Source organism: Etheostoma cragini, chromosome 6 (genome assembly GCF_013103735.1).
Source record: "Etheostoma cragini isolate CJK2018 chromosome 6, CSU_Ecrag_1.0, whole genome shotgun sequence".
NCBI classification, from domain to species: domain Eukaryota; kingdom Metazoa; phylum Chordata; class Actinopteri; order Perciformes; family Percidae; genus Etheostoma; species Etheostoma cragini.
The window spans coordinates 25,436,329-25,452,716 of NC_048412.1; the positions used below are offsets into that span (position 1 = coordinate 25,436,329).

At 39.1% G+C, this 16,388-nt stretch overlaps 3 protein-coding genes across 5 annotated transcripts in view; 2 read left to right on the plus strand and 1 right to left on the minus strand.

The window, feature by feature from the left end:
* LOC117945825 (von Willebrand factor D and EGF domains) overlaps positions 1–11,339 on the minus strand; it is a 47,769-nt gene extending 36,430 nt beyond the window's left edge. Inside the window, exons 1-3 of one of the 2 annotated variants that reach the window (XM_034873531.1) lie at positions 11,162–11,339; positions 9,742–9,797; positions 525–562 (exon numbers count right to left, since the gene is read on the minus strand). Coding sequence is in view for 1 of the 2 variants with exons in the window: in XM_034873530.1 (XP_034729421.1) it covers positions 9,742–9,745 (4 nt within the window). In the remaining variant the exon portion in view is untranslated. The remainder of the gene's footprint in view (positions 1–524; positions 563–9,741; positions 9,798–11,161) is intronic. The other variant, XM_034873530.1, reaches the window with a different exon arrangement.
* si:dkey-30e9.6 lies at positions 6,697–8,920 on the plus strand. Its single transcript, XM_034873584.1, has 4 exons — positions 6,697–7,268; positions 7,935–8,019; positions 8,314–8,456; positions 8,819–8,920. The coding sequence occupies exons 1-4, from the start codon at positions 6,840–6,842 to the stop codon at positions 8,903–8,905; spliced, it is 744 nt and encodes a 247-aa protein (XP_034729475.1). The 5' UTR covers positions 6,697–6,839; the 3' UTR covers positions 8,906–8,920.
* On the plus strand, positions 10,604–14,145 carry arl4aa (ADP-ribosylation factor-like 4aa). 2 transcript variants are annotated; one of them, XM_034873587.1, is made up of 3 exons: positions 10,624–10,749; positions 11,338–11,484; positions 12,682–14,145. In XM_034873587.1, exon 3 carries the CDS (start codon positions 12,783–12,785, stop codon positions 13,383–13,385), a length of 603 nt encoding a protein of 200 aa, XP_034729478.1. In that variant the 5' UTR covers positions 10,624–10,749; positions 11,338–11,484; positions 12,682–12,782; the 3' UTR covers positions 13,386–14,145. The 2 variants fall into 2 exon arrangements, with proteins under 2 accessions (XP_034729479.1, XP_034729478.1); XM_034873588.1 differs by lacking the exon at positions 11,338–11,484 and having other exon boundaries at positions 10,604–10,749.
* Positions 14,146–16,388: the final 2,243 nt, after the last annotated feature.

Sequence of the window (16,388 nt, forward strand, 5' to 3'; positions counted from 1 at the left end):
ACCATGTTCTGAAAGTCATAAACCCCGGTCCATAACCATGTTCTGAAAGCCGTAAACCCCGGTCCATAACCATGTTCTAAAAGTCATAAACCCCGGTCCATAACCATGTTCTGAAAGCCGTAAACCTCGGTCCATAACCATGTTCTAAAAGTCATAAACCCCGGTCCATAACCATGTTCTTAAAGCCATATAACTCGATCCATAACCATGTTCTAAAACCCATATACCCTGGTCCATAACCATGTTCTAAAAGCCATATACCCCGGTCCACAACCATGTTCTAAAAACCATATACCCTGGTCCATAACCATGTTCTAAAAGCCATATACCCCGGTCCACAACCATGTTCTAAAAAACAAATACCCTGGTCCATAACCATGTTCTAAAAGCCATAAAACTCTGGTCCATAACCATGTTCTAAATGCCATAAAACCCCCGTCCACAACCCTGTTTTAAAAGCCATTCACCCAGATCCATAACCATGTTCTAAAAGTCTAAATATGAACACTCTTTCCCAGTTTTACCTTTTTGCCTTCCTCACTCTTGTTTCTCGCTCCATCATCTGCATAAAAAAATAAAAATAAAAACATCAGTTAAAATGAATAATTCAGCACAGGTATTTACAGCCCACCTTAGACTACTCATATTCAGTAAAGGGTAAAAGTGCTTTTTTTTTTAGCTCTTTGGAGCTTTCCTATTTCCTTTGTTGGGCCCCTGTGGAGAAGATTTGGAAAACCAGTATCCAATCCTCAGCTTGCGTCTTGGCTAACATGTGCACAATTTTTTTGCAACAGGGGTGGAAGAAGTGCCGGTAAAAGTTGATGTGAAACATTCAGGTGGTATGCTAGACAAAGTTGAACACATTTCACTCTCAGTTTGGCTTAGTTTTACATTTTCAGCTTTCAGATCAGCTGATGGAGGAAATAAATTGTGAAAGACAGAGAGACATAGGAGAGGAGGAAGAAAAGAAGAAGGAAAGAAAGGGTGAAAAATGAAATAAAGCAAAGATGGAAAGACTAAACTGGATTTAAACTTCTGCGTAAAATCTCGGCCTTGGCTGCGTTCTTGGGTACGTGGAGACACGAACACTACGCCGTAGCCTGACTTGCACCTCCCAAAAAATGTGATAACACATGGCTGAGATGCACATCGTGTCTTGCCAGCGTTGCATTTCCCCTTAGTCATTTTGTGGTTCTGCTTCTCCATACACAAAATTAAATCAAGGAAAGGGTTAACTTTTCCTGCTACAGATTTCCCACCGTGGTCAGAAAGCACAGGGGAGACACTTTGGTTCTCTCAATAGGACTCTAGAGTTGCTACTCGCTCCAAAGCTAATCACCATGACTCTCCTTCGCTCTACCACACACTTATATATGCTGACTTGACGCACACACCAAAGCACAAGCATAAACCTCAGGTTACTTACGTAGGCTACAGCGAAAGCTCTGCGTGGAGACTCGGCAGAACCATGAATCAAACTCAAGACTTGAGCTGTCAGCTCTGAGAGGTAGCGATATAGATAGGTAGCCTGTAAGATACCTCAGGGTTGTGCACTGTTTTAGGATTGATAAATGGACTTTCCATCTGTGGAGATGGAATAAGATGTGACAACAGCTGAGTGCGGGTTTATAATTGGTCCATGCTGCTCTGTGTTTAGTTACTGTAGAGGACGAATGTGACCTCAGAGCAGCTGCGTCATGACAAATCTATTTCCCCTCAGGATCGGAAAAGATCCACACAAACAGTTGTATCAGTAGAATTCAATCCCTTTAAAAACGAAAACCAGGACCAGTTTTATCAGTTTTGATCAACAGGACTGGCACTATAGGTAACAAACCACAACTATTATTGCATTTTGATTGAAATGTCAATTTTTTTAAATGAAAAAAAAAACTGTAATGTGACATCACCTCTTCCGAACCTATCCTAGCCCACTTCAAATGAGTGAAAGAACACAAAACATAGTAATCTCTCACGTGAAACCAAATTGGATTTCATTTTAACTTCAAATTAAAACCCAAACTAGATAATTGATGACCTGTGCTATGTATGGGAGCAGGAGAAGGAGGACCAAAACGCAGACGAAGAATTAAGATTTATTTCACAGTTCAAAGAAAAGGCACAGGGAGCAACAGGAACCGGCCAAATCAGAGGAACACAAGAAGTCCAAAAGTCCAAAGCCAAGAGAGTCCAAAACAGGCCCGGGGAAAAAGAATACAAAAACAGGTAAAGAGCACCGGGGAAGACTCACAATGGATATCTGGCACAGGAACACTCACAGCAACAGGCAGACGGGACACAGGGACTAGAATGAGCTGACGAGAGACAAAGGGAACACGGGTTAAAGACAAGAGGTAACGAGGTAATGGGTAACAGGTGGGATGTCAGGTGAATCACATTAGGGCGGGGCCGGACAGTCAGACAAGCACAAAGCAAAGCTAGACGAGACTAGACAAGACAAGAAACCATACTATCAAAATAAAACAGGAAGCAGAACAAACAGACCGCAAACACAAGACCGGGGAGGAAACTAAAACACAAACAAAGGGTGAGCCAAATGGGGAAAATAACCCCAAACAAAGCCCCAAACCACAACATACTGTTGTCTTAATGCTTTTTTTTATTGACATTAATGCTTTAATGGTTTTGGGACTATTTAAATCTCTGGAAATAGGGAATCCTTATGGAAGCTCAAGTGGATGTGGAAGTTCAGGGAAAAGGTGCACGGTAAAGGAACAATTATTATTCCCCATTTATGAAATTTTAGGATTTATCACATTTGATTGATTTGCAGTCTACCTTCTGCTCTGTCTAAGCCAAAAATGAAAGTGAAGAAGAAAAGGGACGGAATAGAAAATCTGCTTAGGCCTCATTGACAGATGGAGCTCAAACAACAGTAAAAGCAGATGGAGGTCCTGACCCACAGTCAGACATTGGGAAGGAGGAAGATCTGCAGTTTCCTCAGCTTAGTCTTGGATAATCAGTTTAAGCTGGTTACATAGCCATAATTAACAAACTTATGTGTGTTACAGCATGATTTGTGGTGAAAGTTTTGCTCTGAGTGTTCAAACAACAATGCAATTAGGCTCCATCAAGTTGTCAGAGCAACATGTAGACATCTCTGAGGCCCCTGAAAGACAGAGGCAACAGCAGCACCTCGGGCTGTCACGTCTGACAACAGGCTCCTGTAATTGTTTCAGCTGAGTCACTGACTGCACAGTGGCTGTAAATGTCACTGCGTACAATGGTAGGAGTTTTTCAGACACAGAGCTGAGGGGGCAGAGATCCAGAGGAGCCTCCAAAGGTGGTAGCACCTGGTTTACCAGGGGCAGCGGGGTCAGCTCCTTCACAGGCATACTGTTTGGTCTCAGCTCGAGTTTCCTGTTGCCTTTGTCAGCTGTCGGAGAATGTGCAAACACTGTGACTGTCTGCATGCACATCATTGGTAACATAAGGGGAGCTCCTCTGTTCACTGTCTGCCTCTTATAAATCATAGCTAAGACCTCTGATGTAACTGGTTTTCTTCTGCAATGATCTCTCATAACATATGTGGCCTAATGCAGCAACTAAGAGAGCAAATTTTACAATGATACTTAGGTTTACTGTAATATGTTACAATAAATTGTACCAAAAAATTGTTCCCCCCAGCAATCAACCTTCAACATTTTGACTCCATATGACATTATTTTACTGTTAAATTCCAAATGTATCCCCAAATGTAGTAAAATAATGCTAGTGCTGCTGTATGTGTGTATTTTATTGTACTTTATATGCTGCTCATTTATTTTTCTGTAACCTTTATTTTTAATGCAGCATTTACTCATTGTCTTTTCCACTTTTGGGCAGATGGACAACTGGAAACAACACTAAGACGAGCACTGAGGGCATCAAATAAAGTTGTTGGGTGGAAACCCGAAACTATTACCTAAGATATGCAGATATGCTATAAAAAAAGAAAAAGAAAAGCTCAATAGATTTGAAAGGCACTGCTGAATTTTGTTCATTTGACCCATTGTTACTATAAAAATATTGATGAGTGCAGCTTTAAACTTCATGACCCATTTATGGTAAAGTGCCTTCTTTTTATAATTTGTCGAGTGTATACGGGTGATAATCAACCATGAAAAAAATAATTCTAACCCTAAAAATTGAAAAGATGGCCCTTTTGGATGGGGGGGGGGATGTTGGTAGGTTGTAATCTCTACTCAGCATTAGTGGAGAGAATCTCAGGGCCCCTCACGATTCAATTCTAAACCGCTTATCTATGCATCTCAATGCAGCAATTTCTTGATCTGTGATTTTAAAAAATATACATAAAAATCTGAGTTTGTTAGATTTTGCCACATGAAGTATTCGTCACACACAAGTTTTAATGAAATGTTTTGTCAACTGAGGTTTTTATTTTGTAGTCAATCCATGCTTAAGCCTTAAACATGCTTGTGAAAGTCACCTTCTCCCACAGTGATCTTCCATGTCAGAGGCTCCGTCATGTCTAAAGGTGGAGGACATAAAACAGGAGGTGGTCTGATGTAATGTGATAAAGTAGATCAACAGCCTTTATGTGTTTTTACTAATTATTTTATGCATGTCTTATTAGATCATGTGTATATATATACAAAACCTTTTTTGCCTTTTGGTCATTTTTGTGTTTTTTTCTGCACTTTTGCCTAAACTCAAAGTTTTTATCCATTATCCCATCCTCGTTCAGTCACTATGTTTTCTGATTTGTACATGTCTGGAGGCAGTAACTTTTAAATAAAAATCAACACATTTAAAAAAATATTTAATAATCGATTATTAACTTATCAAAATCGAGCATCGAATTGTTCTAGAGAGAATCGCGATGCATCTAGGAGGAAGAAAAGACATATTTTTATTAAAATGGAAAGATAAGTCTCTGTCCTTAAACAATGGATCAATTATGTTATGAACTATATAACTCTTTAACAAATTTGTTATTATTTACAAGGTAAATTAAATTCAGAAATATCTGGCAACCTGTTCTTACATTGGTAGAACAGATGGACTCTAATGACATTGTATGATATAAATGTTGTTGTCCCCCCCCCCCCCCCCCCCCCTTTTTTAAAATCTGCTTTTCTTTATAGCAGTGGTGCAATGTGGGTGGGTGGGATGTGTTTTGTTATGTGTCTGTTTGTTGAACAGTACGTGAAAATACAGTAAAAAAATTGAAAAAACTGAGTTTTGATAAAAGATCACAATGATGTAAATATAGACATAAAACTCAACAATGAGTGATAAACAGCAGTCAGATATTCTGTATTGCATATAGATATACTGTAGGCTATATGAAGCCATGTATTCTAATCAATCCAAACTGAGTTCCTTTCCAGATTACTTCTCTGTCTTTTCTTGGAGGTTTAGTCAGTAAAAATGTATAGACATCAAACAGTGTTCTGTTCCATGAATCTGGTATAAGCATCATCTCTGCATGCTAAGTCTGCTGCTCGAGGGTGCATACTGTTAGCATTAATGATGTTGGTAAAGTACACCGAGTTAGGGACAAGTCCTCTCAAATTCATTTAAAAGGCACGTGTCTTCCCAGTCTACATGACTCATCATGGACTAAATCCTACTATCTCAGTCTTGCCTCTTAACCCTTAAGCCTTGTATTGTCTTCACTTTTGGGACCCTCTCGTATCCCTTGGGTCAAACTGACCCATGACTTATATGGGTGTTAAAAACTATTTGGAAATTATTTTTTACTTCATAATCTATTAACAAATATTGTCTTTATCTCAATTTCAAACAATTGAGATAACACATATGTTAAGGGAATGCAATCAGTCTCTACTAGAACACAATTGTAAATGGAAGTGTGATTCGTTTTTTGTCATAAGGTTATAATTTATGTTAAAAATCCACTAAGGAAAAATTGTAAGTGGTCATATCCAGAATGATTATCTGAATTGAGTAGGGAATACATGTTTATCACAAAAAATAAGGTAATGCTATTGATTTTCAGGTAGAAAAAATGTAAACTTGTACCATTTTTCTTTTTGTAAAAATTTGAAATGGGTCAATTTGACCTGAAAACTTAACAAATACAGTATAGAAAACGGACATGACGTCTGCTTCTGTTACAAAGAAGTATGGTAGTCCCTCCTGCTGACTGCTACCAACTGAATATGCTGCCATCAGGTGGAATTATCCTGACATTACAAATTCCACAAATGCCCCACGCTATCACTTTGAATTGCCTTGTTGTTAAGTAGTGACATACATTTTAATTGTAAATTGAATATGACTCCCTACAATGCGACTGTAAACAGGACTTCTATTATGACTCTACAAAATCTGAAGACATGAACCATTTTCTTTCTACAGTAAGGAGAACATTATCAAAGTTGGGTCTCCAAATTGCTGATTTGTAAATGTGAAACTCAATGAAAATATGTTTTTTCTTCAAAACAGAAATAAAGATTTAACATACACACAATCTATTGTATATGTACATATATATTTTCTACATGCAACAGCAAATATTTAAGTGAGATTGGTAGAGTACAAGGATTTCAAGATGCCATGATTTCTACTATTCAGAAGGCCCTTTGTTTGCACCGTTGCTAAGTTCCTGTTTTTGTTGAACGTCCTACTGAGCTTAGCCCACTTCACTTTATTCTTTTTGTTAAGAAGACTGAAGGCACTTGTTACCAGGCAGCACTTTTTATGTGTTGTCTGTAATCAACCCTTGTGCCACTGTGTTCCTGGCATACAAACAACAAGTACAAACAACCTCAAACTCTGTGATTTAAACCTAGACTGGTCAGGGGTTTAAAGGTAAGCAGATACCTTATTTGTCCAATCAACAAATCAAAATGGCTCCAAACTATTTGTTGCATCCAGTGTCCTCAGTCAGCTTTGAAGAAAAAATTAAATTCTCCGCAAGTCAGCGTCTCTCTTTTGCAAGAAGCAAATGGTTCACACTCCCCGAGAGTGAGAGTCACGCCGACGTGTGGAGCATCAAGCCACCAGATTTCTCTCTTAAACTGTACAGATCTCTGTCAGTGCCACAGAAGAAAGAAAGAAAGACGCATTTAAATCTACCTCAACCAAGTGAAACAAAGAGGAGAACTGGAATATTTCTACCAAATGTTTTACATGAGAGTCACAAGAGGGAAGCGTCTCCAAAGTTCATCGCATCGTACAGGCCTCCTGATGCTCTGGAATCTGAGCTGATGTTTGTCAAGACTGGGAAGTACCGTTCTGGGCCTTACAAGAACCCCAAACCACATAACTTCAGACCGGTAAGTGTCTGCAAACACAAAATATGCTGTATGTTTGTCATGTGTATGTACTGTAACGATTGTGTCTGTTGTAGTGTTTCTTGTTATATTTTGTAGTCTGTTTTCTCCCGCCTTGTCTTGGTTCACTTCCTGTCTTGTGTTTTCTCTCCTCTGTAAATGTCTGCCCAGCTCTGATTTGTTGCACCTGTTTCTGAGGCCCTTGTGTCACCTGTCCCTTGTTTCTACCCGGATCCTGTGTGTTTTAATCTCTGTGTTTTCTTTGTGTCTTGTCAGATCATTGTTCTGTATTGTTGTGTTCTGTCGTGTCGTGGCTTCTCTTGTCGGTGTATGTATTTGTCTTGGGCTCCGTGTCTTGCTTTAGTTGTCTTGCTTCCTGGTTTTCTTACTTTGTGGATTATTTTTTCAAGGAAGTTTTTTGCCTACCTAAGGACACTTTTGGTTGTTGTTTTGTTAATAAATTCCTTCTATCTATTCCGTGACAGATCCTTTAAATGTACGCAACATGTTGATGAACACACAGGCTGAATAGGTAGAGAGGCAGGCAGGGTACATGTGCAGAGTGACGCATAGATCTCTGTAGTTTGTAATGTTAGATTTCACCTCAAGATGGCAATAAACACTAAAGTAAAAAAAAAAGTACTTCTTGATTTGTCTTACTGATTTCAGCTCGATGAAGGCCTTCCAGACATAGTTACTACATATGAGAGAGATCCTGGTAACCTGCATTTGAAATTAAAACACTTTGACATCGGTAAGTAGTAAAAGATGAAGTAACTTCATCTTTTGTCCTTTTTGGCTGAAACCTTAACTTCTGTTAGTATTCTGAATACCATTTGTGTCACTACCATTTATTGAAACCAATGCATTTTGTATTTATGTATGCACTGAAAAAACAAAGTCCTGTACACAGAGTACACTGCACACTACAAACTGCACACTACAGACAGAACATATCTCATTCAGTCAAAGGCCTTTTTTTATTTAGATTTTCATATGACATTGTCAGAACAAATGACTGAATGAGTAAATATATTTTCTTTTCCAGTCCGGACCACTAGATCCGAGTCTGACTTAAGTTCAAAGGACACCAAGACATTGATGGACACGTACAAACCTGCAGAGCCAAAGTGGGATGCGAGGCTCATACTCCCTCAGCTGCTCTGGCCTCCAAAATCAGCTTCCTACACTGTCAGTAGTGGGTTGGCGTCATATCTACTGTATATAAAGAGCCAGTCACATGGGGCGCTAATTACATTTCTTATCTTATCTACTATCGTAGATTTTACTCCATGCATTTTCTTCTGCAAGTTTGTAGAAAACAAAAATCTACATTTAGCCAAATAATTACTTCAACCAACACACTATGTGGTTTCTGGTGCTTAATGTAAATTAGAGAAAAAGTGGGAAAACATCTTGTTTGATTTGCATTGCTTGACTGAAACTACCGGTTGTATTTTACGTTACTTAGTATTACTCTGCATAATTTGCAATTGTTTGGACAGTTTGGAGTTACACCTGATTTAATACTGACATTGACTGCTGCTTTACAGAGACACCGACGAAGAAGAGGAGCGTACAGCGCATTCTTGGACCGCGTGGAGGAGAAACTCTCAGTGTTGTGGGAAAAGAGATCATAACTTTATTTAAATTTTTTTTAAACATTTTTTACATGCACATATTTGGGATTCTTTAAATGGCGCATAAGCATTACATTTTAATGGGTTGTTACTATCTTCACAAGATTGGATTACTTTACAGTTTATATGAAATACATTTGAACATTATCTCTCCTTTAGAAGTTACAGTACAGTAATGTAACAAAGATGAGAGCAGAAAATAAACCAAAAAGGACCAAATAGCACTGATATATTCAGAGATTCTTGTGGCTTTAAAGGGGCCGTACTCAACATTTAGAACATTTACATCCGTCCATCCATCCATCCATCCATCCATCCATCCATCCATCTTCGACCGCTTATCCGGTATCGGGTTGCATAGCAGCAAAAAAATATGTGCAATGTAAAGATATAGTGGAGTAATGGCGTCATGAGCAAAGCATTAAGTCACACTCCCTCCATACAAGTTAGTGCATGTGGCTGTGAAAAAAAAATAGGTATTTCACGAATTGGGGAGCGGTCAGTACGAGCCATGTGGAGGCAATTTCCTGCCCCGTGGTCCTCTTACAGCTGCTCATTGGCACCCCAAGAATTATCAACACGCAAAGCCTGCAAATGTCCGACGCATTTCTGAAATAGTTAACGAGTCATCTGTGACTGTGTGCATAACTCACAGACTAAATTTAAAATGAAAAGAATATCAGTGATTGCATAAAACCACATGTCTCACAGACTGCCATGTGTGTTTCATATTCTATTCTATATTATCCTTTGCAATACTGAACAATGTAATCAAGTCATCCATCGCATGAAAATAAAAAGATTATTTCTGCATGGCTAATAAAGATTGTACTTACACATGTCTTTGTTCTTTACGGGGTTGTGCAAAAGTCTCAAGGCAGTTGTGAAAAATCTATGAAAAAAGATGAAAAATAGCCAAAAGTCAAAAGAAGTGTACTTGGAATCTTGGAAATACTTGGAAAAAACAAGAAGAAAAAAGTTGTCCATCTAATAAATCCTTTGTAAATTAAACTCTACAAATTTAGAACACTAACTAAACACACAACATAATAACATAATAAACATAAATCAAAATACTAAAACATTTTAGCTCATTTAGTTTCTTGACGTGATCTAATTTCTTTCGTTGATAAAAGATTTTCAAATATTTTGAGCATGGCCAACATGAACTGGACCATACACAAGCTAAACAGCTTACACATCAGTAATAATATTCCGACAATATGATTAATTTATTACTATGACTGCCCAGTTATAGTAGTTCTTTTACTGTAATGCTTTATGTACATTTTGCTTTAATACTTTTGAATCTTGAATGTAGACTTTTAAAGGTAACAGTGTTTTTTCTCAGTGTGTGTGAGTGTTTTGTTGTTGTTGCTGAGAGTAGTCTACTTTCAACACTGCATTGTTGTTTTGGTCCTGGGCTCTGATAATTCCTGCACCACTGGCCAATGTTTTGTGTTATATTCCCTGTCTCTGTGTGAAAATAAATATTAAACAACCGATTGCGAACTACAAACCTCAAGAAAAAAGATACCGGTTATGTAAACTAGTTGCTAGAGGGCCAGTTTGTGATTGTTTTCCTTCCTCCACGATGAGCTGTAGTGAGCGTGGTGGTAAGTAGTCTCTGGCGTGATGCCTTTCCTGCCTCTCTGGCCAATCATTTTGAACAAAAACACGCGAATGAATGGAGCGGCGCTGTTTCTCTCTTTCTCACATACACACACACGCACACACACACGCACACGCAAGCACGCACTCTCTCTCCTCTCCACCATGCTCTAGTTTACACACACAAACGGACAAAAAGCGAAAACACGCCGACTCTCCGAGCTGACTATACGGTACGTTTAAATTGTACTTTTACGGCTACTAGCTAACTTTTAACCTTACTAAGCTAGCTAGCTTATCTACAAGCGTTGCATGATGTTTACAACGTATGCTTTCTGAATGCCGGTGAATGGTTTAATTTGGGCTAACGTTACGTTAAATAGTGAATTATAATGGAGTCTCAAGAGTGTATAGCTTCCATTCAGAAGTGTATTCTGGGCTCTTGAACGCTATTTTATGTCAAAACTCCTGTATCTGCGACTTAAGGTACGAAACATTTATTACCAATGTCAACAACACGTAAAAACTGCATTTCTGGACATTTTAAAACGTATAGATACACAACTTTTCAATTAAATGTACCTTCGTTCCCTCTCCAGTCGTTATTTAGAAGTATTACAGACTTCAACACATCGGCTTGCTTACAATCTGGTTGCGGGTCAATAACTATTAATTATTGATGTAAAAAGTAAGAAATGGTGTGACAGACAGACGGCGCAACAGGTGATCCTGGTTCCCGGGCAAGACGCGTGATTGACATCAGCGTTAGCCAATAAGCTTGCAGAGAACGGAGTAAACACACCAATCACATGCTCCCGCAGTGTTCGTGTGGGCGTTGGTCGAGACTGACAGCAGTGCCATCAGCAGTAGATCCACACTGGGACATAGAGGACAGACAGGGAGGGTGTCTCCGTTTCTGAGGAAGGATTTTCGATCGTTGTTGCCGATATACGAGGCGGAAATACACCGTGAGTAGAATTCAGCTTGTTTTAAAACACTGGAGAGGACCGCGTTCTCTTCATAGAGGATTAGGTTTTACGTATTCTCCACTGCACTTAAAAATGTATTTGCTCACCTGCTGTGTAAATACTGATACAGTACTCTGTAGCTACATTTAATCGTATGTCTAGATAAAATACCGAGTCATTGGCCACTAAACTCTATTTTTAATACAATAAAGGACGTCATATCAAAATTACAGCAAAACTGGCAGACAGGCCCCTGTAGGAATGTTGACACCATGTGAGATGAATTCATTAAACTTAGAACAATATGGTGGCTATAAAGACATTGTTTTGGACTTCAGGTGGCTGTAAACTCCTCTTTGTGTCACTTTGAAATTAAAGTCATTTTCTGTCATTTTAGTAATGCTTGAGTAATGCTTTGGTTCTATAATAGGTATTAAATCAATATAATGACGTTTTGATATCAGATTATATATAGTATATTGCTAACAAGCCTTTCCTGGTCATAAAGGATGTTTTCTAGTATGTGACGCATCACTGTGGACTTTGAAGTGACATGAAAAATGAATACGCCCATATAATGTGGTCATCGTCCGCATAAATACCCATTTCTCTTAACTTTTGCATGTAAACACAACCCTAACATTTTTTATATCAGCATATTTAGTCAGAATTATTTTGCATGCTGATGTAATTCTCCTTTAGCACAAGCATGCAAATCATGTGATAGAGACACCTATCACACTGCACATAGGGCTTTGATCCTTTGTTATTGTAAAGAATATTGATATGAAAGTGCAGCTTTAAAGCAAGATAAAATACCTTATGAAGGAGAACATAACTGTTTTCTGACAGGCAAGAAAGTACACCCTTGCATAATAAAATACACCTATTTTGTTACAGCCTTCCTTGGTCTGGTACGACTAGTAGCTTATGTTAGCGAACTTTAGATAGCTATTGTTATGTTATATAGAGTCATAAAGTAATGTGTTGATTTTATGACTCTTCTCTACTTGTGCCACAGTTCACCCAATCGTAATGTCCTTAATGCGACAGACTCAAGAGAATGTGTCTGAATCAAATGGTCTATTATGCTGTATTTCTGTTCAGTCAAAGCTGCATGCATAGTCTTGCTTTAAGTGCTACTGCTTCTGTAAGCCTGTGTTTACCCAGAATAACATTTGCAGTATTTGTTTTCAGGTTATTACTGCGATCGTTTTGGAATATAGGCAGCTTTAAGGATTATTGCTGGACAATTGGATACAATCTCACAAGTCACCAATCCTTCCTCATGAAGAAAGATGGGGAATGGATTGTCAGAACAACCTAGCTTCCTCTCCAACGTACCGTTCTTCCAGTCGTTTCACATTGCCATCCTCGGCCTAGACTCAGCAGGGAAGACCACCGTTCTATACAGACTGCAGTTCAATGAGTTTGTGAACACAGTGCCCACCAAAGGTTTTAATGCGGAGAAGGTGAAAGTGTCTCTGGGCGGCCAGAGGACTGTGACGTTCCACTTCTGGGACGTTGGTGGCCAGGAGAAGCTACGCCCCCTGTGGAAGTCGTACACGCGATGCACGGACGGCATCATATTCGTGGTGGACTCCGTGGATGCAGAGCGCATGGAGGAGGCCAAAACGGAGCTCCATAAAATCGCCAAGACCTCTGAAAACCAGGGGGTACCCCTGCTGGTGGTAGCCAACAAACAGGACTTGAGACATTCTTTGGGACTTGCTGAAATTGAGAAAGTTCTTTCACTGAAAGAACTCGGTCCTGCAACTCCCTGGCACCTGCAGCCAACCTGTGCTATCATAGGCGATGGACTCAGGGAGGGTCTGGACAGACTCCATGACATGATCCTTAAAAGAAGAAAGGCGCTGCGGCAGCAGAAGAAAAAGAGATAAACCTGTCATGAGAAAGACTTTTCTGCTGTTATATGTGAAGGAAACAAAGAGTATTCTCCTCCTGGGTGGATAAAGGCCTCCAGATTCAAAATGCTGAGTTTTATCAGTCCAAAATTTAGGTTTAGGATTCCCAATCTTGGTCTTGTGATGATGCTGTTGATCAGGAAGTGAGACTTAAAGAAATACAGTGTGAAGATGAGAAAGTTTCAGACATGTGTGGATATGATTATAAAGACTTTATATGGATTTAAAAGCACTGAGGGTTTGGGGTCTGGAAGGGTGGTGGTGGTGAGAACTTAAGGATGCTATATGTTTCATGAATGGCTGTTCCAAACCATATTACCAAAAATAATTTAAGAAAAGGCTTTGACTAGTTGAAGGGTTATTTGGTAAATAATTGAACATTGTTACACAAGAGGAGCAATGAAATATACATCAGTTTTGTTTACTGTTTAATATGTTATATGTAACTTGCTCATTTTTTACACTGGACTTTCTTCGTGAAAGAAAAGTATTATCTTGCTTTACAGCATTATTATCGATTTGCTTGCTGTCTTATATATCTCATCGTTTAAAAGCACTTTAGAGTATCACTTCTTCGTATGAAGTTTACAGTTTTTAAATAGAGCATATTGTGTTGGATTTTACAGAAATGTTTGGGTAAAATACAACAGATGCTACTGTAGTTGGTCCACATTGGCCACGTTGTCATTAGACAGGTTAAGTTTTGCTTAATAAAACATATTAAGAGCAATGTTGACGGTGAAATGGAGGGTGTTATTATGTCCACTTTGTTGTTCATCTTCTATTTAAAAAGAAAAGAAGTTCAGGATTGTAACCTGCAATCCCTTTGGGTGATAGTCGGCTTGAGCTCGGAGAAGCTTGTTTGAATCTGTAGGGAGCGACAAAAACAGCCAATGTGTGAAAACATCTGTTTGTGTGCCCTTTAAACGCGCACTAAACCACCAGTATTCCCAAGCGGAGCCGCTGGATAGTTGACATTAAAGAACTAGTTCTGTCATGTGAATGTGATACAAGCAGTTTCTGAAAAAACTAAATGCATGCTCAGTCGACCTATGCTCTAATTATCACTTTGGAAATGTCCTCGGTTTCATTTCAAGCAACTTGCACAATAAATTGTGTTGACACAGGAACACACCCACAACCTGAAGGACCATTGAAATGATGGAGTGGGGGAGGGCGGGCACTGTGTTGTCTGAAATGCAAGCTCTGACTTTATTGTGGCTTTAATTTCTCACTAAATATATGTGCTGAGTTGCCATGTTTTCTTATTGAGCTTGCTTTATACAGACACATGGCCATTGATCGGATGTAACAATATCACATCCAAAATAAACCATCCATAGCTCACCGCAGTAAAAAGCCAACCAAGTATTTTTGGACTGTGCTGGGCAGATATGTAGCCCAGTGCATTAGTAATGGTAACAGTAACGCCATTTGCTCTCCCATTCCTTTTAAAACAATTAATGACTGTAAAGCCGGACAGACCAGTGCAGCAGCTGGCTTTCTAAAATAACTCTGATGCAGATTTGCACTGCTCACACACTGAATAGCCAAACATCCTCACCACATAAATATCTGTTCCAGTTGTATGTGATAATTGTGACCTTCATGTGGGGTTTTGGTGCTGTGTCTTAGGGGATCTACTGGATTCAAAAATAGAAAATACATGTCCTTAGCACTAATTTTTTCACACATTAGAATGACTTTATAGTGCTCCAACATAATGTTATTTAAATCAATGGATACTGACTGATTAATTCAAATCTTTTGTGTGGCTTTTTTTTTTCAGAGGCAAGGTGTGGGGGGGAGGGGGCATTATGGAAAGAGAGTAAGGAGGAATGGCACCCAAGGGTCCTGGTTGGGTTAGAGCCCAGAGTGTTGATTTCCAGAATGCCCCATTTTTCTTAAAAATTGATGAACCATGTGTTTGTGGTGGGATGTCCAGGTGCCTCTTCCCTACTTGTTTGCCAAGAATGGAAAGTGTGTGTGTGTGTGTGTGTGTGTGTGTGTGTGTGTGTGTGTGTGTGTGTGTGTGTGTGTGTGTGTGTGTGTGTGTGTGTGTGTGTGTGTGAGAAAAAAATCAATTACTAAGTTCTGTCCATGCTTTCCTTGTATGGACTTCAAGCCATTTTCTTTGATCTGTTGAAGCACTCGCCCAGGGGTTTTGTGTAATCCAAAAAGCTTGTTACCTGTATTTTGGTGACAAAGTGTAATATGTCTAAAATGATATGAGTGTTGGACAACCAAATAACTTATCTAGATCACATAATCACTTTTCTTGCATGTAGAAAGTACGTCCTCTGTCCAATCCTTTATCTCAGCCTTTATCCTTGTTCTTGCAAAGTCTTTTGTGAAAGGTAGATTAGGATGACTAAATCTCTTGTCCAGGGGCCATGCATTAACCTATTAACCTCGGATGGTGTATTTGGCACGAAAACGCTGAAACCTAACATGAGGTAAAAGCTCCCTGCAGTGTCCTCATGAGCATGTCTTGTTTAGAGAAGCTCATCCTTACAAGAATTCTCTCCCATTATTGCTTTTATAGTGCACTGGAGGTATGCCTAAGGCATGATGGAGTTAGGCAGTTTTTCAGGTTGGGCGGCTGAAAACTGTACACAATGTTCTACCGTGGGTGTTCAATGAGGATACATTGTAGAGCAATGACATTCTTCAACAACATATGATAGAGTTGGGAGGAGGCGCTGGTTCCAGGAACTTTTCTCCACACTGTAAATTCCCATGTCAAAGTTTTATTTTAACGATATCCTCAGTGTTCCTCAACAGAGACACTCCCTTGAAACACTCATGGGCCATGGGTACACAAGTTATCGAGGAGTCTTATACATAATTTAACGATACTATAGATTCCTGTTGTCTTTCTTTATCTTAATTGTATTTCAAATTAAACTTTAAGAACTGATGTTTGCCATATGGTAGATGGCTGTAAATGCTACAGCCACTGTTACCATGAAAGACGTT

Coding starts and splice junctions, on each gene's coding strand:
- si:dkey-30e9.6 (XM_034873584.1), top strand. CDS start 6,840: ATGGCTCCAAACTATTTGTTGCATCCAGTGTCCTCAGTCAGCTTTGAA. Junction 7,269..7,934: donor AACCACATAACTTCAGACCG/GTAAGTGTCTGC, acceptor TACTGATTTCAG/CTCGATGAAGGCCTTCCAGA. Junction 8,020..8,313: donor ATTAAAACACTTTGACATCG/GTAAGTAGTAAA, acceptor TTTCTTTTCCAG/TCCGGACCACTAGATCCGAG.
- arl4aa (XM_034873588.1), top strand. CDS start 12,783: ATGGGGAATGGATTGTCAGAACAACCTAGCTTCCTCTCCAACGTACCG.